Below are 24,198 nucleotides of genomic sequence, written 5' to 3'. Positions count from 1 at the left end.
CCGCACTATATAAGTGCTGGTGTAATGCACCCTTCTCACTTGTAGTTATTGTGTGAGATCTGCATTAACCCTGGTACCCAAAGGAACTTGGCCCTTTGAAAAGACTATCTTTAGTTATAGTAGGCGGAGTACTTCCGAGACTCCGATGTTACCGCTGTTTTAATTTGAATTGCCAATGCTTAACATAGGACCGTTAAAATTATTTTTAGTCTGCGCTAGAGCCTTACTAGCTATGCAGACTGACACCACAATAGGCAACAGACAACACTTGCACTACTTATTGAAGTTCTTATGTGTCATATATATATTTTTGTTGCTGAAAAGCATATTAAGGCCAGCTGTAGCCAGGCATCAAAAATTTATATGAAACTCATGGTTATTTCTCTCTACGGACATCTTTAGCAACAGGCGAAAGATTTATTAGATCTGAAGAGAAACCAGAGTATTCTTTATGTGAAAAGCAGTTCACATGTGCAATCCGAACTAAATTCCCACTAACACCCCTTTGCCTCTGGTGGCTTAGAGATGTAGGGCAGGAATGTTCTAGAATTATGTGAAACCTGAACAAAAATTCCCACTAACACCCCTGCGCCCCCTTGTGGAGCAGAGGTGTATGGCCGGAATGTTCTGGAATTATAAACTGGAAGAAACTGTAATGATTAAAAATGGCCCCCATGCCATGCATACACTGAAAAGCACAGGACCTGCTGCAGTGTTAATATATATAGACTTAATAGCCTATTATACAGGTAATATAGGCTTAATAGCCTATTAAAGTGTGATAATCACATTCCAGTTAATAGAACACTTATTACATTATATGGCAGCCTACAGAAAAACAGGAAGCATGCCATTCATACAATTAGAAACATATTTTAGGACATGATCTGTTAAAACTATGTCTTATTAACCCATGCAGCCTTGGTGCTGCTGCTATGGGTATTTACTCCCCCTCACCCCCGGTAGTCTCCCCCATGTTACCTGCAGCGGACGGGAGCGGGTGCAGGGAGAGCAGGGGAGCGCTGTGTATAGCGCCGGGGAGCCGTCCGGACGAGCGGGCGGCGCCTTCATACATCAGTGTGCGGTGTCAGCGCTGGAAGAGCGGCCGGCGTCTGTGAGTGACGTGCGGCCGCTCTGTGCATCTTAGAAAGCGGGAACTTAGTTCCGGCTCGGGCGGCGCCTGTCCTACCTCGGTGCCGGGTAATCAGCGCTGTGAGAGCGGCCGGCGTCTCTGAGTGACGTGCGGCCGCTCTGAGCTTCTAGCGTAGTTAAACGGGGCATATCAGCGGCGGCTTCAGCGGCGGCAAACACCCACACAGCAGGGCGGCAGCGTGAGCTGACCGCCCAGACACCCCACCATACCTTGCCGCACCTCCTGTAAGCTCCGTCCAGCATGTGACGGGGCTTTCATCCTGGCTGTGACGGAGCTTTCTGTCAGCTCCGTCCAGTGTCAGACCTTGTGACTTCCATAGCGGCTGGGCATAGTGCGTATGAGCTCCCCCTGCTGTGCAGCCGGACGGAGCTCCGTATGAGCAGGAGGCATTAACCCCTACATAGCGGGGCGGCAGCCTGCGCTGACCGCCCCGTTTCCCCAGCCTACCTTTCTGATCATGGCTGTGACGACTGCCATTCTGTAACTCCTGGCTGTGACGGGGCTTTTTCTGTGTAAGCTCCGTCCAGCTTCAGTGGTGTGACTCATGGCTGCAACGGGGCTTCTTTGTGTAAGCTCCTGTCAGCTCTGTAGTCTTGGCTGTGACGTCTATCTCCGTCCAGCTCCAGTCAGCTTCCAGTAATCTATGGCTGCGACGGCTTCTTTTGTGCAAGCCCGTCCAGCTTCCTAGTCCTGGCTGCTCTTTGTAGAAGCAGTGGGCTGTCTGTGGCTGTGAGGGTGCTCTTCGTGAGGACCGACACGCCATGCTGTCTGTGGCTGTGAGGGTGCTCTTTGTGAGGACCGACACGCCATGCGCTGCCCGTGCAGCGGCACTATCCCGGACCCATGTTTTTCCAGAAACTGGGAAGGGATGTGCTAAGTTGTAAAAATAAAAATTAAAAATAAAAATTAAAAATCCAAGTGTGGCTATACCACAAGCCTTGTTCGTGCTGTGAGCACCGAAAAAACACTGAGAGAGTACACTGAGGTACTCGGGGATATGGAGGGGGGGGAGGGTCCTAAATTTAAATATTCAGTGCCCTTGTTCGGCCACGCCCGTCCATATCCCAAGTGTACTCCAGTGACCCCTAGTGGATGATAAAGAAATAAATATACCAGTTTGGCAATGATGATCCGAGTTGCACATCTACTGTATGATCTGTCTGACGTTCAGTATTTATTCTTTATTTTATAAAAAAATACAGCATTTTAGGTACTAGAGCGGATGATGACAGCCTCTCTCTCACTTTCAATTAATTTAAAATGGATGCGAAATTCTGGCATGTTTGGGCAGTACAGCTGTAAATGATTTCTTCTTCGTTTCTCTGCAGCAAGGACACTGTCTAGTCTAATGAAAACGATTGCTGGTGTTCTCTGCTGTCATTTTACCAATCTGTTATAACCGGCATGTAACAAGGGATAATTAGGTGACAGTACATGACATACTTCACCAATATTGTGCGACATGAACAGATAATGTCTCATTAAAGAAACTGACAGGTCATTTTTACAGATTTTAAAAGAAGTTGTAAAACAACCCTATCTTAATTAAAAAACATGATCAAATATATTTTCATCTTTCATGTTTAAGTACACACAAACCTCTAGGATTTTTTTTTATACATATTAGATCATTGATCCCTATTAACTTTCGCTTCCACAATTCGTCATTGTTTCACTGCTTATACTAGCTAAATAGATTGTTTAATCACCTCCAAATGAACCTTTCAATAAAATAATTTTATTTATAGAGCACTCTTTTTCCAATAGGACTCAAGGTGCTTAACAGATAGAATGAGCATAATACAGTACAGAAACAATGAAATACAGAAATCATGGAGATAATACAAAGAGTGTGGCATCCATGTTAGGTCATCAGTTGCAGGATTACTCATGCAAGGTTCAGGTTAGGCAGCCATTTTAGGCACGTTACACAGGATTACACTGAGCAGAATATGGTAACTGAAGGCACAATGGAAGAAATCAAATACTCTGTGAGATCCTTGTAAGTTTATCAGAAGAACTATGCATTTTTCATACAAAGTACCAGTCGGGGCAGCCATGTTGGGAGCACTAAATTGGTTACAATGTGCAAAAAAATAGGATTTTAATACCTACCGGTAAATCCTTTTCTCCTAGTCCGTAGAGGATGCTGGGGACTCCAAAAGGACCATGGGGTATAGACGGGTTCCGCAGGAGACATGGGCACACTATAAGACTTTGAATGGGTGTGAACTGGCTCCTCCCTCTATGCCCCTCCTCCAGACCTCAGTTATAGGAACTGTGCCCAGGGAGACGGACATTTCGAGGAAAAGGATTTTTGTTACACTAAGGGTGAGATACATACCAGCTCACACCACAACACACCGTACAACTGGATTACCAGGAAAACCAGAGAACAGTATGAACGAAAAACAGCAACAAGTTGAAATATAACCGATACACAACCTTTGTGTAACCGAAAACAACAACTAACAATACAACTGCAAGTAACAGTCCGCACTGGGATGGGCGCCCAGCATCCTCTACGGACTAGGAGAAAAGGATTTACCGGTAGATATTAAAATCCTATTTTCTCTTACATCCTAGAGGATGCTGGGGACTCCAAAAGGACCATGGGGTCTACACCAAAGCTCCAGACCGGGCGGGAGAGTGCGGACGACTCTGCAGCACCGACTGAGCAAACATGAGTCCTCATCAGCCAGGATATCAAACTTGTAGAACTTAGCAAAAGTGTTTGAACCCGACCACGTAGCTGCTCGGCAAAGTTGAAGTGCCGAGACCCCTCGGGCAGCCGCCCAAGATGAGCCCACCTTCATGGTATAATGGGCCTTCACTGACTTCGGCAACGGCAATCCAGCCGTAGAATGAGCCTGCTGGATCGTATTACAAATCCAGCGTGCAATAGTCTGCTTGGAAGCAGGATTTCCAATCTTGTTGCAAGCATACAGGACAAACAGAGCCTCCGTTTTCCTAACATGAGCCGTTCTGGCGATATAAATTTTCAAAGCCCTCACGACATCGAGAGATTTTGGCACCGCCACGGCATCCGTAGCCACAGGCACCACAATAGGTTGATTTATGTGAAACGAAGAAACCACCTTCGGCAGAAAGTGTTGACGAGTCCTCAATTCCGCTCTATCCACATGGAAAATCAAATATGGGCTCTTGTGAGACAAAGCCGCCAATTCAGACACCCGTCTGGCGGACGCCAAGGCTAAAAGCATGACCACTTTCCAAGTGAGAAATTTCAACTCAACCTTTCGCAAAGGTTCAAACCAGTGAGACATAAGAAATTGTAACACCACGTCAAGATCCCACGGTGCCACGGGTGGCACAAACGGAGGATGGATATGCAGCACTCCCTTCACGAAAGTCTGAACTTCAGGAAGGACGGCCAATTCTTTTTGAAAGAAAATAGATAAAGCCAAAATCTGCACTTTTATGGAACCCAATTTCAGGCCTGCATCCACGCCTGCCTGCAAAAAAGGAGGAAACGACCCAGCTGAAACTCCTCCGCAGGAGCTTTCTTGGCTTCACACCACGACACATATTTTCTCCAAATACGGTGATAATGCTTTGCCGTGACCTCCTTTCTAGCCTTAAGGAGAGTAGGGATGACTTCCCCAGGAATACCCTTCCGAGCTAGGATTTGGCGCTTAACCTCCATGCCGTCAAACGCAGCAGCGGTAAGTCTTGAAATACACATGGCCAAGGATCTTCTATGAGCAATTCCTGAAGATCCGGATACCAGGCCCTTCGTGGTCAATCTGGAACGACGAGTACTGCCGGAACCCTTGTTCGTCTTATGATCCTCAACACTTTTGGAATGAGAGGAAGCGGAGGGAATACATATACCGACTGAAAGACCCACGGAGTTACCAGGGCGTCCACTGCACTGGCTTGGGGGTCCCTTGACCAGGAACAATACCTCGGAAGCTTCTTGTTGAGGCGAGACGCCATCATGTCTATTTGAGGAATTCCCCAACGCCTTGTCACTTCTACAAATACCTCTTGATGAAGGGCCCACTCTCCTGGATGGAGATCGTGTCTGCTGAGGAAGTCTGCCTACCAGTTGTCCACGCCCGGAAGGAAGACTGCTGACAGAGCGCTCACGTGCTTTTCCGCCCAGCGGAGAACTCTTGTAGCCTCAGCCATCGCCGCTCTGCTCTTTGTTCCGGCCTGGCGGTTTACGTAAGCTACCAATGTTACGTTGTCCGGCTGAATCAGGACAGGTAGACCTCGAAGCAGGTGTTCCGCTTTCAGAAGGCTGTTGTAGATGGCTCTTAACTCCAGAATGTTTATGTGGAGACAAGTTTCCTGGCTTGACCACTTTCCCTGGAAACTTCTTCCCCGTGTGACTGCTCCCCAGCCTCGGAGACTTGCATCCGTAGTCAGCAGGACCCAATCCTGGACTCCGAACCCAAGTCCCTCTAGAAGGTGAGAACTTTGCAGCCACCACAGGAGAGAAATTCTGGTCCTGGAAGATAGACTTATTTTCCGGTGCATGTACAGGTGAGACACCCGGGCATGAAAACTGCCAAACGGAATGGCTTCGTAAGCCGCAACCATCTTCCCGAGCAATCGAGTGCATTGATGAATAGACACTCTTGCCGGTTTCAGAATCTCCTTGACCATGCATTGGATTTCCAGAGCTTTTTCCGCTGGAAGAAACACTCTTTGCAGTTCCGTGTCCAGAATCATGCCCAAGAAAGGCAGCCGAGTTGTCGGAATCAACTGAGACTTTGGCAAATTTAGAATCCAACCATGATGTTGCAGAACCATCAGGGAGAGTTCCACATTTGTTAGCAACTGCTCCTTCGATCTCGCCTTTATCAGGAGATTGTCCAAGTACGGGATAATTGTGACACCTCGCTTGCGTAGGAGTACCATCATTTCCGCCATCACTTTGGTGAAGACCCTCGGGGCCGTGGAAAGCCCAAACGGCAACGTCTGAAATTGGTAATGATAATCCTGCACCGCAAATCTCAGGAAAGCTTGATGTGGAGGATATATCGGGATGTGTAAGTAGGCATCTTTTATGTCGACTGACGCCATAAAATCCACCCCTTCCAGACTGGAGATCACTGCTCGGAGAGATTACATCTTGAATTTGAAAGTTTTCAAATACAGATCGAGGGATTTTAGGTTCAGGATTGGTCTGACCGAGCCGTCCGGCTTTGGTACGACAAAGAGGCTCGAATAAAACCCTTCTCCCCGTTGGGACGGGGGTTCCGGGACAATGACACTCTGTTGACACAGCTTTTGTATCGCAGCACTCACTACTTCCCTTTCTGGGATAGAAACTGGCAAGGCTGATTTGAAAAATCGGTGTGGGGGAAGGGGGGGCACCTCCTGAAACTCCAGTTTGTACCCTTGGGACACTATGTCTAATACCCAAGGATCTAGGCCCGAGTGAAACCAGACCTGAGTGAAGAGTCTGAGACGCGCCCCCACCGGTACGTACTACCGTAGAGGAGCCCCAGCGTCATGCGGTGAACTTGGCAGAGGCCGGGGAGGACTTTTGGTCCTGGGAGCCTGACACAGCAGGCGACCTTTTTCCCCTTCCTCTACCTTTTGAAGCAAGGAAGGACGAGCCTCTTCCTTTTTTGTATTTATTAGACCGAAAGGACTGCATCTAATAATGGAGTGCCTTTTTCTGACGCGCTGGAACATAAGGAAGAAAAGATGACTTACCCGCTGTAGCGGTAGACACCAGGTCAGCGAGGCCGTCACCAAACAAGACACTACCTTTATATGGGAGAGCATTCATAGCTTTCTTGGAGTCGGCATCAGCATTCCATTGATGAATCCACAGCGCTCTCCTAGCCAAGACTGCCATGGCATTGGCCCTTGATCCCAAGAGGCCAATATCTCTCGCTGCATCCTTTAGGTAAGCTGCAGCGTCCTTATATAACAGAGTCAACAGAATGTTATCCCTATCCATGGTATCCATGTCAGATGCCAAATTATCAGCCCACTTAGCAATAGCACTACTCACCCATGCCGACGCCACAACCGGTCGGAGGAGTGCACCCGTAGTGACATAAATGGATTTTAATATCGTTTCCTACTTACGATCTGCAGGATCCTTGAGGGCAGCAGTGTCGGGAGACGGAAGCACCACTTTCTTGGACAGCCGTGACAGAGCTTTGTCCACACTGGGAGATGACTCCCACTTTTCCCTGTCGTCAGAGGGGAAAGGATATGCCATAAAAATTCTCTTGGGAATTGCCACCTTTTATCAGGCGATTCCCAAGCTTTTCACAAAGAGCGTTCAGTTCATGAGAGGGGGGAAACGTCACCTCAGGCTTCTTTCCCTTAACAAACAAACAAACCCTTGTATCGGGAACAGCAGGCACTTCAGAAATATGTAAAACATCTTTAATAGCCACAATCATGTACTGAATACTCTTAACCAATTTTGGATGTAAACTGGCCTCACTATAGTTGACACTGGAGTCAGAGTCCGTGTCGGTATCCGTATCAGCTATTTGGGTAAATGAACGCTTTTGTGACCCTGAGGGGACCTGTACCTGGGACAAGGCGTCCTCCATGGATTTTCTCCAATTTTGTGTCTGAGAATCAGATTTATCCAGCCTTTTAGACAATAACGCCACATTTGCATTCAATGTACTCAACATAATCACCCAATCAGCAGTCAGCGGTGCCGACAGAGTCACTCCCAAATCCTTCTCTACGCCCCCAGGAACTTCCTACGGGGAGGAGCACCCAGCCTCAGACATGTCGACACACCGTACCGACACACACCTACTCCCTGCAACCTGTAAGTGCCGTTGGAAGTATGTGTGGGAGCATGGCATGCAGCGCGACCGCTGCGCTGTACCTCGTTACTGAAGTCTTCTGCCGTCACTGAAGTCTTCTTGCTTCTATATACTCACCCGGCTTCTTTCTTCTGGCTTCTGTGAGGGGGTTGACGGTGCGGCTCCGGGAACAAGCAGCTAGGCGCACCAAGTGATCGCACCCTCTGGAGCTAATGGTGTCCAATAGCCTAAGAAGCAGAGCCTTTAACTCAGAAGAAGTAGGTCTGACTTCTCTCCCCTCACTCCCACGAAGCAGGGAGCCTGTAGCCAGCAGGTCTCCCTGAAAATAAAAAACCTAACTTATAGTCTTTTCAGAGAAACTCAGGAGAGCTCCCCTAGTGTGTGTCCAGTCTCTCTGGGCACAGAATCTAACTGACGTCTGGAGGAGAGGCATAGAGGGAGGAGCCAGTTCACACCCATTCAAAGTATTATAGTGTGCCAATGTCTCCTGCGGATCCCGTCTATACCCCATGGTCCTTTTAGAGTCCCCAGCATCCTCTAGGACGTAAGAGAAAACAGTACATGGAAAATGGGACATACAAAGATAAAAAGAACAGTGAACTAACAGGATATCACCAGCCGGAATAATTCCATAGTTCGCTCATCCTGTCCTTGAAGTAACAAGCGAGGCAACCACCTCGGGCACACTACATAGATTAGAGGGCAGGATGCGCAATCCATACAGTAGCAGTAAAATGTGGTGAGAAGTTGCAGAATCAATCATGCAGCAGTCAGGAGAGAACAGTAGGTGGCATCGAATAGCAAGAAATGATAGTGCTTGATTAAAGAAACAAACGTGGTAGAAAACGCTGCAAATGGCCGTACAATCTCAAAGTACCATGCTAGACCATGTGTACAAAATACACTGGGGAGCACCAAGGCAAGTCCAGCAATATGAAAATTCCAAGATATTTGGAAAAACGAGATTTATGGTAAGAACTTACCGTTGTTAAATATCTTTCTGCGAGGTACACTGGGCTCCACAAGGATTAACATCGGGGTGTAGAGTAGGATCTTGATCAGAGGCACCAACAGGCTCAAAGCTTTTGACTGTTCCCAAGATGCACAGCGCCGCCTCCTCTATAACCCCGCCTCCGTGCACAGGAGCTCAGTTTCGTTGACCAGCCCAATGCAGTAGCAGGTACCAGAGACAACAATCGCTCGTAGCCAAATACACCACACACTCACCATAGGAGAGGGTGTCAGCGGCTATGCCAATACCAACCCAAAGAGGCTAAGTGCGTCATGGTGGGCACCTTGTGGAGCCCAGTGTACCTCGCAGAAAGATTTAACTATGGTAAGTTCTTACCATAAATCTAATTTTCTGCTGCGGGGTACATTAGGCTCCACAAGGATTAACATCGGGGATGTCCTAAAGCAGTTCCTTATGGGAGGGGACGCACTGTAGCGGGCACAAGAACCCGGCGTCCAAAGGAAGCATCCTGGGAAGCGGCGGTATCGAAGGCATAGAACCTTATAAACGTGTTCCCTGAGGACCACGTTGCTGCCTTGCACAATTGTTCAAGGATCGCACCACGGTGGGCCTCCCAAGAAGGTCCAACCGACCGAGTAGAATGGGCTTTAATGGTAGCAGGAACCAGACGACCAGCCTGTACATAAGCATGTGCAATCACCATTCTAATCCATCTGGCCAAAGTCTGCTTGGAAGCAGGCCAGCCACATTTGCGAAAACCAAACCGTACAAAAAGAGAATCAGATTTCCTAATGGAGGAAGTTCTCTTCACATGGATACGGAGAGCCCGTACCACATCCAATGACCGCTCTTTGGTAGACAACTCAGGAGAATTAAAGGCCGAAACCACAATCTCCTGGTTAAGGTGGAAGGAAGACACCTCCTTAGGTAAATAACCTGGCCGCGTTCTAAGATCCGCCTGGTCACAGTGAAAAATCAAATAGGGAGACTTACAGGATAAGGCACACAAGTCCGAGACCATTCTAGCTGAAGCAATCGCCAGCAAGAATAGGACTTTAAGGGAAAGCCACTTAAGGTCAGCAGATGCAAGAGGTTCGAATGGAGACTCTTGTAAGGCCTCCAAAACCACCGACAAGTCCCAAGGGGCCACAGGTGGCACATAAGGAGGCTGAATCCGCAACACACCCTGAGTGACTGTATGGACATCAGGTAGGGTAGCAATTTTTCTCTGAAACCAAACAGACAAGGCAGAGATGTGAACCTTGAGGGAGGCCAGACGCAGGCCTAAGTCCAGAGCCTGTTGTAGAGAGGCCAACAGTTTGGCTGTACTAAACTTGAAAACGTCATGAATGTGAGACGCACACCAAGTAAAGTAAGCATACCAGACCCTATGGTAGATCCAAGCAGAAGCCGGCTTACGGGCATTCAACATAGTTTGAACAACCGCCTCAGAAAAACCCTTGGCCCTCAGGACGGAAGCTTCAAGAGCCATACCGTCAAAGCCAGACGGGCCAAATCCTGGTAAACACAAGGGCCCTGATCGAGGAGGTCTGGCTGTTGTGGAAGTAGAAGGGGACGATCCCACGAGAGACCCAGGAGATCGGAGAACGAACGCCGTCTGGGCCACGCTGGAGCAACCAGAAGCAGGTTTCCTCCTTCTTGCTTGAACTTCCGTATTACTCTGGGCAGGAGTGACACCGGAGGGAACACGTACAGTAGCTGAAAGTTCCATGGAATTGCCCGAGCGTCCACGAACGCAGCATGAGTATCCCTTGTCCTTGCACCGAAGACCGGAACCTTGTGATTGTGTCGAGACGCCATCAGATCCACATCTGGAAGATCCCACGTGTCCACAAGTTGAAACACCTCCGGATGGAGGCTCCAATCTCCGGGGTGTACCTCCTGATGACTGAGATAGTCCGCTTCCCAGTTCAGGACGCCGGGAATGAACACTGCGGATATGGCTGGCAGATGGCGCTCTGCCCACTGAAGAATCCGTGATACTTCCCTCATTGCCATGCGGCTTCGAGTGCCGCCTTGATGATTTATGTACGCCACCATGGTGGCGTTGTCCGACTGTACTTGAACAGGTCTGTTCTGTATTAGATGCTGGGCCATTGTCAACGCATTGAACACTGCCCGCAGTTCCAGAATATTGATTGGGAGCAGAGACTCCTGAAGAGAGTGTTGTTCCAACACCACGCCCCAACCTCTCAGACTGGCTTTCGTCGTCAGAAGGACCCAGTTGGATATCCAGAAGGGACGGCCCCTGCTCAATTGTTGGTCCTGAAGCCACCATCTCAGTGACAAGCGGACCTCCGGAGACAAGGAGATCATGTGAGATCTGGTCCGGTGAGGCAGGCTGTCCCACTTGGACAGAATTAACTTCTGCAGAGGGCGAGAGTGGAATTGAGCATACTCCACCATGTTGAAAGCCGACACCATGAGACCCAGCACTTGCATTGCCGAATGTATCGACACTTGCGGACGAGACAGGAAGCATCGAATCCTATCCTGAAGCTTCAGGACTTTCTCCCGAGACAGGAACAACCGTTGGTTGTGAGTGTCCAATAACGCTCCCATATGTAACATGCTCCAAGCAAGAACCAGGGAGGATTTCCTCCAGTTGATCAGCCACCCGTGGGCTTTCATGCATTGGACCGTCAGATTGAGATGACACAGGAGAAGTTCTAGGGAATTTGCCAGGATCAACAAATCGTCCAAGCACGGTAGGATCCTGACCCCTTGACGGCGGAGTGTAGCCGTCATGACAGCCATAACTTTGGTGAAAACTCGGGGAGCCTTTGTCAAACCAAAGGGTAACGCCCGAAATTGGTAATGCAGGTTGCCCACCGCAAACCTCAGGTACTGCTGATGAGATACCACATTAGGAATATGTAGGTAGGCATCCTGTATGTCCAGGGAGACCATATAGTCCCCAGGCTCCAAGGCCAGAACAATAGAGCGCAGCGTTTCCATACAAAAGTTGGAGACCCGCACATGCTTGTTCAAGGACTTTAGATTGAGAATGGGCGCGAGGACCCGTTCGGTTTCAGGACTAGGAACAGCAGTGAATAGTACCCCTTGCCTCACTGAGCTAGAGGCACCTGTACTAGCACTCCTGTAGTCAGGAGGGAATGTACCACCGAGTGCAAAGTGTTTGCTTTTGCCGGATCCAGAGGCACATCAGTCAGGCAAAATTGATAAAGGGGACGATTCTTGAAGGGTATGGCGTAACCTCGAGTGACGACTTCCCTCACCCAGGTATCTGAAGTGGTCTTCAACCATTCCTGGCCAAAACCTAGAAGTCGCCCCCCCACCCTGGGATCCCCCAGAGGGAGGCCTGCCCCGTCATGCGGCAGGCTTGTCAGTTTTGGAAGCTGGCTGACGGGCGGCCCAGGCACGAGCTTGCTTTGGGTACGCCTGACCTTTTGCTTTTCCTGGAGGATGAAAGGGCCACGGAAAAAGTACTTTTAGCCTTCTGTGTGGAAGGAGTCGTACTAGGTAGGCATGCTGTTTTAGCAGTAGCCAGATCAGTCACAATCTTATTGAGGTCTTTTCCAAAGAGAAAGTCTCCCTTGAAAGGAAGCATCTCCAGGGTTTTCTTGGAATCCATATCCACCGACCAGGTTCTCAACCAAAGTATACATCTGGCTAAGACGGACGTAGTAGCAGCCTTGGCCGCGAGCACCCCGGCATCGGAGGCCGCCTCCTTAAGGTACAGAGAAGCCGTGGTAATATACGAGAGACATTGTCGAGCATGCTCAGATGCGTTGGAAGGCAGTTCCGCCTCAAGCTCCTGAGCCCACGCCTCAACAGCTTCAGCAGCCCATGTTGCTGCAATGGTTGGCCTAGGCACAGCCCCCGTTAGGGCATAAATCGCTGTCAAACAACCCTCCACACGTCTATCCGTCGGTTCCTTCAGAGAGGTGACATTAGTTACTGGCAGAGCAGAGAAAACAACCATAAGCGCCACATGAGAATCAACGGGCGGAGGAGTTTCCCAATTCTTACATACCTCCGCAGAGAGAGGATAGCGAGCCAACAGTCTTATTCAGTGTGAATTTTGTCCCCGGATTTTCCCAGGATTCCTGACGTATGTCAACCAGATGTTCAGAATGAGGTAAAACTTGTTTAACCACCTTCTTACGTTTAAACCTATCCGGTTTCTTAGAGACAGCCTCAGGCTCAGGATCATCAGACACCTGAAGAATGAGCCTAATTGCTTCGATCAAATCCATGACATCCACCAATGACTTCGCTTCCCCATCAGAAACATCTGTGTCAGTGTCTGTGGGATCAGTATATGCACAATCCTCGTCAGATGACGTGTCTGGGATAGCAGTGGATTGGGAGGAGGTAATGGCCCGTTTAGAAGAAGACTTAGTCTTAGACGGGCGAGAGTGACACCGGTTCAAATGCTGTAACTGAGTGGAGATATGATCTGCCTATGGCGGATTAATAACAGGGACCATAAACTGCTGCAGTGGCACAGGTGGTCCCACAGGGGGCGCCAATTTAGTTACAAGCGTGTTTAACAGCGTAGAAAATGTAGCCCAAGGTGGGTCCTGTGATGCCCCAGGTGCTACCGACCCACTGGGGGGTAGGGAACCCCCTGAACCTGAACTCTCAGCTGCCATATTATCCTCCATCACGTCCGCGGCCTCACTACCACGCAATGTGGGAGAAGCCCCAGCGTCGTTGCCACGTGTAGCAGACATAACAATGCGCACAATATTGGGCAACCTGGTACAAGGTGTAGCAGCAATATACCTAGCAAGAACACTCTGTGAAGTGTGACTATGACAGCACAGACCGGGAGTTCAAGAGATATAAATCTATATGGTGACTATAAATCACAAGTAAAAATACACAGCAAGTATATCTTGTGATACAATCCTATATATTATACAGAAATAAACCTGATACACTTAGCCCCCTCAGGTATAGCAACACAGGAGTAGCCCACTGAGTGAAATACCCTTTAATAAGGCAACCACGCAGCAGCTACATGCACACACACATTTATAGTCACAAGCGTACCATGCAGAAATTATGCACCATAAAACTGCACTGGACTAGCAATACAAAGTAATACTCAGTATGGCTATATGTGTTAACAATAGATATAACAAAGCACAGTTGATACTGGATGTATATCACAGGGTGTTTGTTCCACACAACCCTGAATGTATACACTCTTTCTTAACTAACACTGTCCCAGTGACAGGTAGAATACTTAAGTGACCTGTATGAAGCACAGCACTGGCAATCAGGCGGTTCTACAGAGGAGGATTTGCCCCAGCAGTCCCAGGAACAGCTCAGCTCTGACTGTGATGGCTGCTGGTCGGGAGGGAAGGAGAGAAATGCAGCTCCAGGGCGGGAACATTTGCAGAAATGAAGCCCTGGGGCTGGGGGGAAGAGCCACAGGTCAGACCTGCTCACCCTGCTGGCATCCCCACCGGGCGCTGCGGGCAGTGAAAAGAGGGGTTATGTACATTAAAAAAACCGCAGACCTGTGCCCTGTAATTGTCCCTGGTGGCTAGTGGAGCGGCTGCCCAGTGTCCACGCCAGCGCGCGCGGCCTGCCTCCTACGGCCGCGCTGGATCGCGGCAAAGTGCGGATAAAGAGACCGCTTACCTCCCCCGTACCTGCGGCCCCACGATCCGGGAGGACGGCGGCGTGTGTGTGACTGATGTTTAGAAGGAACCGAAGCCTCCGCTGCAGTGACCCGGCAACCAGGGCGCGGGAGTATACAGTGCCGCTGGGGGTGACGGAGCTGCAGTCAGAAAAGTCTATGAGACTTTGGCTGCTGCAGCCCTTGTAATCTGTCAGAAGAATCTTCAGCCTTTTCTTCCAAATAAAGCCCACCTGTTAAGTGCCTGCTTACTGCATGGCACCAATTTACAAACTGAGCTCCTGTGTACGGAGGCGGGGTTATAGAGGCGGCGGCGCTGTGCATCTTGGGAACAGTCAAAAGCTTTGAGCCTGTTGGTGCCTCGGATCAAGATCCTACTCTACATACCGATGTTAATCCTTGTGGAGCCCAGTGTACCCCGCAGCAGAAACAAAAATGTTACCTACCCACCCTAAATGATATGACCCCCTCCATGATATGGGTCCCAGACAGCAGGGCAAGATATAGGAAATATATAAATAAAAGGTGACCCCATTAGTGAATTAAAAATTGCAAATAGCAATTTTTAAAGAAATTTAAATTGTTACCTTATTTTTATTAACTTCCCAACCTGATCCAAATAGTCCCAGGCAGGTGCTAGCTGTCACATTATTATATCTGAGTAAATACACTGAGATCTTGCAATGTTGGGCTGAATTACTGAATATATATACTGCAGTCTGAATTTATTATATCTGGGTAAATACACTGCAAATATTTAGATCAGCAGTTCTTAGTCTGTGCTAAAATTAAAGTTATTTTAACTTTCTAAAGCGTTGGTAATCTGCTACCTCAATGGTTGTTTTTAGTAGAGTTTGTTGCAGGCTCTGTAACTGGGGGTGGGGTGTTAGGCCTTGATTGAAACTATTGATCACACATGGATAGTATCTTTTCTTAAAGATACTGTTGAGCTAGTCAGCAATTTGCTTGTTGGATTAAAAAAATAAAAATAAACAAAAGGATTTACCAGTAGCTAATTAAAATCCTATTTTCTCTAGCATGCATAAGGAATATTGGGGAGACTTAGCATGATGGGGATGTCCCAAAGCTTCTAGAAAGGGCGAAAATGTGCGGAGAAGTCTGCAGCACCGCCTATGTTTGGCCAGGGTATCAAATCTGTAGAACTTTACAAAAGTGTTCTTCACCAACCAGGTAGCAGCTCAGCATAGCTGCATGGCCGAGACACCAGGGGCAGCCGCCCAGGAAGACCCCACTGATCTCGTAAAGTGGGCCTTCAGAGACTTAGGAACAGGTAAGGCTGCAGACACATAGGCCTGTTGGATAGTAAGTCGAAGCCAACGAGCAATGGACTGCTTCGAAGCAGGGCAACCCTTTTTCTGCGCATCATAAAGCACAAACAAGGAATCAGTCTTTCTGTTTTGAGCCGTTCTCTTGACATAAATCTACGAGGCTTGCACAGCATCCAATGCCTCCGGAGGAGCAGAAGTGCCAGAACTTGACGGAACCACAATAGGCTGATTCAAGTGGAACGCAGAGATGACCTTCAGCAGGAACTGCTGCAGAGTCCTGAGCTCCGCTCTGTCCTCATAAAAGACCAAATAAGGCCCCCAATTCTGAGACATGCATAGCAGACGCCAGGGCCAGCAACATCACCATCTTCTACGTGAGGTACTTGTCTTCCACCTTCATCAGAGGTTCAAACCAGGACTGTAGAAATTCCAACACATCATTCAAATCCCAGGTTGCTATGGGCGGGACAAAGGGAGGTTGCATGTCAAGTACCCCTTGCAAGAAGGTCTGAACTTCTGGCAACACTGCCAATTTCTTCTGGATTGAGAGAGCTGAAATCTGGACCTTAATGGAACCCAGATGTAAGCCCTTATCCACACCAGCCTGCAGGAAACGTCCCAAGTGGAACTCCGCAGGCGGATAACTGCGTTCCTCGCACCAAGAGACATATCTTCTCCAGATATAGGGATTTTTGTTTACTTACCGTAAAATCTCTTTCTCTGATTCCATCTGGGGGACGCTGCGCCGTTACTTGTGGGTTAGAGGTGTGTGGTTGTGGAGTTTGGCACAGAACTATTAAGAACTGACCCCTCCCCCTCTAACCCCTCCCATCTCCTTCCTGCCCAGCCAGCACCTCAGTTAACGTTTAGCCAAGCCAAAGGAGATAGACCGAAAAAATTTACTGGTTAAACCAGACAACCATATGGGAGGGATCGCAGCGTCCCCCAGATGGAATCAGAGAAAGAGATTTTACGGTAAGCAAACAAAAATCCCTATTTCTCTTTCATCCATCTGGGGGACGCTGCGCCGTTACTTGTGGGATTTCCCAAAGCAAGCTAATGAGAGGAGGGAGAAGTAGACGGCATAGCCGTCCGTAAAATTTGACCCCCAACAGAGGCAGTCTCCAAATTGAAAATATGAAAAACGGCAAACCCTTTTTGAAACGTATGCACAGGCGACCAAGTCGCCGCCCTCCATAGCTGCTCAATAGATGCACTCCCGCGAGCAGCCCAAGAAGCTCCAACTCGAATGAGCTGGAATCGATTCAGAAACTGAAATATCAGAAAACTGTTTTTATGGCGAAATCACCCAACTAGCCACTGTGTTGTTGGAAGCCGGCCAATCTCGTTTGGGCGCATCAATTAAAAACTAACAATGCAGCCGTACGACAGACAGGATCCGGACAAGATAAATAAATCCGTAAGGCCCTAAGCATATCTAAGAGAGCCAAATGGGAATCCTCCCTGGAAGGAGAAGGAGTAAACGCTGGAAGGACAATGTCCTAATTTAGATGAAACGCTGACACAACTTTCGTAAGGAAGGAAGGTTTTTGTTCGCAGAACCACCCGGCTATCATGAAACCTCCACAAGGGTGGTCTGCAAGAAAGAGCTGTCCATGCAGATACTCGTGCTGCGGAGGCAATTGTCAATAGGAAGACAACTTTTGAACGTTAGATACCGCAATTTTACAGATTCCAAAGGTTCAAATGGAGAATACTGAAGAGCCGTAAAGACTAAGTTACATTCCCAGGGAGGAACCAGAGGAACAAAAGGTGGCTGAATCCGAAGAACTCCCTGAAGGAACGTCTGAACTTCTGGAAAGATAGTCAGTCTCTTTTGAAAGAAAGAACCGATAAGTCAGAAACTTGACCCTTCAGTGAAGAAGTCTCAGACCCTTATTGAGACCCTCCTGAAGGAAGTATAACCGACGAGGAATACGAAACAAATCCGGTGTTAAACCACGCTTTTCACACCAATCAATGTAAATACGCCACACTCTGTGGTAACTCTAGAAGTCACCGGTTTTCTAGCCTGAATCATCGTTTACACAACAAGACGAGAAAAAAACCCTTTCCCCTTAAAATGTTGGGTTCAAGAACCAAACCGTCAAAGCCAGCCGACCCAACCGGGATGGTGACCTGGTCCTTGAATCAGAAGATCCGGACACAGAGGGAGTCGGAATGGTTCCTCGACGATCATATTGTGACGAAGAATGTACCACTGTCAGCGTGGCCAAGCTGAGGCTACCCAAATGATTGGGATACCTTCTTTCTGAATGCGTTTAAGCAGACGTGGAATCAGTGGAAACACATATCCCAGTTGAAAGTGCCACGGTGCTGTCAGTGCATCGATTAGAATTGCTTGAGGGTCCTGAGTACGCGACCCGTAGAGAGGAAGATTATTATTGAGGCGAGACGCCATCAAATCTACATCGGGCAACACCCACCGGGCTACTAGAGTCAGAAACACCTCCTTGTGAAACTCCCACTCTCCCGGATGCATCGTGTGACGACTTAAGAAATCCGCTTCCCAGTTCTCGACTCCTGGAATATTAATCGCGAATATGGCCAGGAACCAATGTTCCGCCCATGTGAGAGTCTGAGCGACTTCTTTCATTGCGGAACAGCTTCGAGTACCTCCTTCCTTGTTTATGTAAGCAACTGCCGATGCGCTGTCGGACTGAATGCGCACTGGATGACCCTGAACCATGGTTTGAATCCGAAGTAGTGCATACCGGATTGTCCTTAACTCCAAGATGCTGATCTGCAACTTTAACTCTAGACTGGTCCAGAGTCCCTGAAAGTGATGAGTCTGAAACACCGCCCCCCAACCTCTGAGGCCGGTGTTTGTGGTGACCATCACCCAAGACCAAATTGTGAACGGAACTACTTTGGTCAAATTGGATTTGTGAAACCCCCAGCGAAGCGACTGACGAGTCTGTACAGACACGCGGACCAACAGTAATTCGAGATGAGGCCCTGTCCGAGTCCAACAGTTGAGAATCTGAGCCTGAAAAGGGTCGAGTATGAAACGTGGCATATGGAACTGCCTTGAAGGTTGCCACCATCTTGTCTCACTTGCATGCATCGGAGAACCGAAACCACCGGTAAATGTAGCCGTGTTCGAATTCTGGACTCTATGTCCTGAATCTTGTCCTGAGGAAGAACCACTTTTCTGGTTGTTGGTGTCGAATAAAAGTCCCAGAAACATCATCTTCCGTGAAGGAAGCAAAGACGACTTCAGACAATATATTATTCATCCGAATGACCGCAGAGACTCCATAGCGAGACGCAAGTTCTGATGAAGAATCAACCCTGCCTTGATCAACAGATTACCCAAATACAGAATAATGTTGATTCCCTGCCTGAAACTGAAAATGTCAAGGCCGACAGCGAATCTCAGAAGAAATTGATGACCCCTCCAAATAGAAACAAGCAGATAGGCGTCTTATGTCCAATTAGGCCAAATATCCCCCTGTTTCCTTGGCGACAATAACCGAGAGGATGGATTCCATTTTGAACTTTTGGGTTGAAATGAACCGTCCAGTTTGTCCACGAGTAAAATCCCCGACCTCTCTGCCGAGCGGGACCTAGAAGAATTACTTCATTTCGTAAGAAAAATGGCTGTTGCATGATGAAGAGCTCGACGTCTGAAGGGACCATTTGAAAGAGGAGTGATGAACACCCGATATGGGACTGGTTCCTGGTGATCTAACAAATATTCTCTGGATATGACCTCCGTCACCCACCGATCTGGTCTCGACAGGAACCACCCTTCTTTGAACTGTAGTAACCGAGTCTCAACTGTCACTGACCCCTCCGGGGATCGTGAACCGTCATGCAGTAGGTTTGTTGGCAGGTTTACATCTACCTCTGAATGCCTCCCTTCGTGGGTATCCCCTGTATATTAAAGTACCGAAACCTTGTAGAATTCTGTTTCGGAGGAGCAACTGGAAGAAAGGGGTTCCTTCTGTAGAATGTGAGATAATATTCTTTGATTCCGACCTAAAGAGAACTCCCCTTCAAAGGGTACCGCCGGCAGGGTCTGTTTGGAGTCAAAATCGGCATTCCAAACCCGAGACCAAAGAGACCGTCTTGTTGTCACGGTCAAGGCAGAAATACGGGATTGTAGCGCAGCAGGATCAACCAAGGCCTTACCCACATAAGTAAGAGCCTTCTGAAATCTGTTCTGCTAATTGAATGGCTTCCGATGGATCGTCAGACTGCCTTCCAGAGATGACCTGTGCTAGTCAGTCATCCGCGGCCTTGAGGACCCAAGCGCCAGCTAAAAGTGGGTGAAGAGAAACACCTGATAAAGAAAACAGATTTAGGCATTGCTTCAATCTTCCTATCTGTAGGATCTTTCAACGTCACAGACTGTACAGAAGGAATAACCGTAGTTCCTGCTAAATTTGAAATGGGAACGTCTACCTTTTGGCCTGTTTCCCAAAATCTCATATCCTCCCTCTGTAAAAGGATATAGAAATTTTTATGTCCTAGGGGCTTGGAAACGAGAATCCGGCTTAAGTCAGGCTCCTTTAAAATATCCCTGTTATTAAGATGACGGATGGAGTCTATCAGCAATCTAACAGCTGAGCTAGTAGAAAAGTCATCTTCCCAGACCGAAATCTCGCCCCACTCTGGGTCTACTTCCCCATTTTATAAAAACTACACCTGAACATTGTTCTAGGTGCATGCAGACAGCACATGTGCTGTGTCAATCAGAACCTCCAATGGGAATTACTCCAACTCCTCCCCCAGAAAGTTATAGCGGGCAACGGCTATGGCCGTTTTGTAGCAGAAGAACTGCCGGCAGAGTTTACAAACTTGTTTTGGGATTGAATTAAATCAGCCAGACATCTGCCCATATTTTGAGCCCACACCAGATGTGTCTGGCCCAAGCAGACATAGACTGATCCGTGGAACCTCCCTGTTGGATCACCACAGATGCACCAGAGCATGAAGCACAGAGGGTATCAGCATCCGCTTTACCCTTAGCTAGCCTTGACCCACATTGGCAGCAGAAAAATAACCACCGTTTCCTCTTTGTAGATCCGTCTGACGTATTGACATAATTAAACTTTATTTTTATTCTATTTATTTATTTTTATTTATTTATTTTTTATTTTCATTTTAATTTTTTTTAAATGTATTTATTTTTCAACAAATGCACTACAAACGAACTATAAGCTCAGTAGAGTAATTTGTGCAAAAATTAAATCTGTTAACTCTCATTACAAGTGTAGAATAACACTATGCCCCCAAAGTATACTTGCTGTTAGGTGACCTTCAAACTGTGTGTGCTGCACAGCGCCCCTCGTACTGTCTCCGTAGAAGATGGCGCCCGGTGCTTTGCAGACGCTGGCCGGGAGGGCGCGCGAGGCAGTGCAGGGCGGGAATCCGTCCTTTTGAAGTAAGTAAGCGCCGCGTCCCCCTGCTGTCGTCTCCTGCTCACTGCTACATCCAGCGGCTCCCCAGCGGCTCTGATCGGGCAGTGGCTCCCGCACACCGCTATATACAGCGGCTGTGTTCGGGTAGCGGCTCCCGCGCACCGCTACATACAGCGGCTCTGTGCGGGCAGCCTCTAGCGATCCCCCGGAGAGTGACTCACCACTCTCTTCCCCTTTCTCTCTTCAGTCAAAACACAGTGGAATATGTTACTGCGCTTCACCGCTCACCTCCGGAGAGGGAGCGGAGGGGGAGGGGGGGGGGGGGGAAGGGAGGCACACAGGTATAAATATAAATATGAAAGACATAGTAATAAATATATATATATATATATTATATAGGAAGGATAGACCAATACTGTCAGACAGATTGTGTCTATCCTGTACCTCCTCACTGCCGACTTCTTAGGAACAGGAATCCAGCCCCAGTGACCGAAGTATGGTGACCTCCAGCGGCAGAATAGAGTGGGAATCTCTAGCTAACCCCACTCTAGTAGCACCTGTCACCTGTATACAGGGACTAGGCACTCCAAGTGATAAAATAATAAAATACCTAACTAAAATCTTCAGAGAGAAAAATCTGTGTCTGTACTCCACAGGCACAAAACTAAAACTGAGGTGCTGGCTGGGCAGGAAGGAGATGGGAGGGGTTAGAGGGGGGAGGGGTCAGTTCTTAATAGTTCTGTGCCAAACTCCACAACCACACACCTCTAACCCACAAGTAACGGCGCAGCGTCCCCCAGATGGATGAAAGAGAAATGATGAGTGTTTTGACGTCACAGGTTCCCTGGCCTGAACCATGGAAGCAATAACCTTTTTGGAAATGCCTTTGTGAGCTAGGATGTTCCGCTCAACCTCTATGCCAGTGGTTTCCAAACTTTTTTGAATCACGGCACCCTAGAGTATCAGAATTTCTTTCACGGCACCCCTAGGACAAAAATTTCTTATTGAGAAATTTAGAAATAAATATTACATTAAGTAGATTGCGTTTATATGTCATCCTTAGGGTCAGTTGTGTGGTGGGGGACAAGATTTGCTTCTGTTTGGCCACATATTTTATGACTGGCAGCCACCAGCACTGGTTTTGCCTATTACATTGACCATGAATAATTTGAATTGGTCCTGGACCACCAACCCAGGGCACCCCTGCAAGTGTCCTGAGGCACCCCAGGGAGCCATGGCACACAGTTTGGGAACCTCTGCTCTATGTTGTTTTAAACGAAGCCGCTGTAAGTCCGGGTAGATGGATGGTCCTTGTTGAAGATCATCACTTCTCAGTGGCAGAGGCCAAGGGTCTTCGACAGACATGTCCAGAAGAGTCGCGTACCAAGCCATCCGAGGCCAATCCGGAGCAATCGGAATTGCCTGGACTTTTTGATTCCTGATTCGCTTGAGCACCCTTGGGAGCATTAATTTTGTCCCATTCCTGTGAAATACATTTAGAAGAACGGGCCAAAATAAAGGAATAGTAAAACCTTATGAATGAGCCTGAAGCACCCGTTGTATAAGGAAATTTATTTTTAGCTTATTTCACAATAAAATCTATATAAAATCAATTGTTAAAATGGCTCAAAGTTCTGTCTCACCACTGTAAGAGACTTACTTGCTGCATGGGACGCAGGTAGATGATGCGGTTTCTCTCAGGGGGCATTCTAAGAATCTGGTCCAGTACTTGCTCCATATTAAGCTTCTTACATTGTGCATAATCAAAGCGATTGACAATAGGAGCATTTTCTACTTTTAAGTGCTTCAGGACACGACATCGTGTTGCTGTAAAATAAAGCAAATATTCAGATATTGTAAGTGGAAATAATTTATTGTCTGCCAAAGGTGTCTGAAAAAAATATTAAAACAGTGCTCATGAATGACTAATGTTCTTCTATTATCTACTTAACCTAGGTAAGAATTTGAATAGGACATAGGTTCTCAAACTCTGTCCTGATGACCCCAAAAACAGTGCATGTTTTCCAGGTCTCACAGAATCAAAAGTAAAAGTAATAATACACCTGTGCATCTGCTGGGTGAAAAACGTGAACTGTTTGGGGTCCTGAGGACCGGAGTTTGAGAACCACTGGAATATGACATACAATATACACATTTACATAGAACATGTACAGCATCAGTAGGTCCACTTTGCCTCACAACACCACAGGGTCTGATGATTTGGAAAGATTATCCTGTATCTTGTTAGTGTTATGACTACATTCAACGCTCATGCGTAGCCACTTTAACAATTGTACACATCAAGAGGAGAAGTTATTTCTGTACAATATTTTTCATTTAGAGTAGTTTCCCAAACTCCACCATTACAGTCCATGCTTTAAGAATATCCATGCTTGAGTCCAGATGGTTACATCAACTTGACTGAGGTACTTCTTAAGTCACCTGTGCTAAAGTATGGACATCCTTAAAACCTGGACTGTAATGGTGGAGTTTGGAAAACGCGGATATAGAGAATATTTATTTACCACTGATTTCAGGGAAAGGTGGCATTCCAGCAAGTACAACACATTAAATTATTTTAGAGACTGCAAGATTTATTTTGGAGAAATCAGAAGGTGAATGCCCACTAGCAATACACTCACCATGGATAAACATCATTTTGGGGCAATCCTTAAGAACCAAATCAGTGATGCCACAGTTAGTCAGTGTAATACCCACAAGGTTCTTAGATTTAAGGTTCAGCACCTACAGAAAAAAGGATGCAAAATGAGTCTATAGAATTGCTGCATACATTACTGTGCTCGCTGCATGAAGTACTACAGACCACAGAGCAGAGTAATACAGTAGTATGAGAACAAAGCGACAGAGCCACCTAGTGGACACAGTCACCGACTACCTACTGTAATGCAAGAGTTATTGGATCCTGATCGGAATGAAAGAACAGATGCCAAAATTGCTAAGAGACCACAATAA

At 47.6% G+C, this 24,198-nt stretch overlaps 1 protein-coding gene and 1 non-coding gene across 3 annotated transcripts in view; both read right to left on the bottom strand.

Annotated features, from left to right (window-relative positions):
• The window catches only part of FBXO38 (F-box protein 38), a 178,448-nt gene that overhangs the window by 20,882 nt on the left and 133,368 nt on the right, over window positions 1-24,198 (bottom strand). For both annotated transcript variants that reach the window (XM_063928016.1, XM_063928017.1), the window contains exons 17-18: window positions 23,868-23,970; window positions 22,886-23,052 (exon numbers count right to left, since the gene is read on the bottom strand). In XM_063928016.1, the coding sequence (XP_063784086.1) occupies window positions 22,886-23,052; window positions 23,868-23,970 (270 nt within the window). The remainder of the gene's footprint in view (window positions 1-22,885; window positions 23,053-23,867; window positions 23,971-24,198) is intronic.
• Window positions 332-446, bottom strand: LOC134938731 (U5 spliceosomal RNA). Its single transcript, XR_010181227.1, has one exon. It is a non-coding gene; the product is annotated as a U5 spliceosomal RNA (small nuclear RNA).

This window comes from Pseudophryne corroboree, chromosome 6 (assembly GCF_028390025.1).
Source record: "Pseudophryne corroboree isolate aPseCor3 chromosome 6, aPseCor3.hap2, whole genome shotgun sequence".
NCBI classification, from domain to species: domain Eukaryota; kingdom Metazoa; phylum Chordata; class Amphibia; order Anura; family Myobatrachidae; genus Pseudophryne; species Pseudophryne corroboree.
Note: the sequence above shows the minus strand (reverse complement) of the source record. Positions and strands in the feature narration are given on the sequence as shown.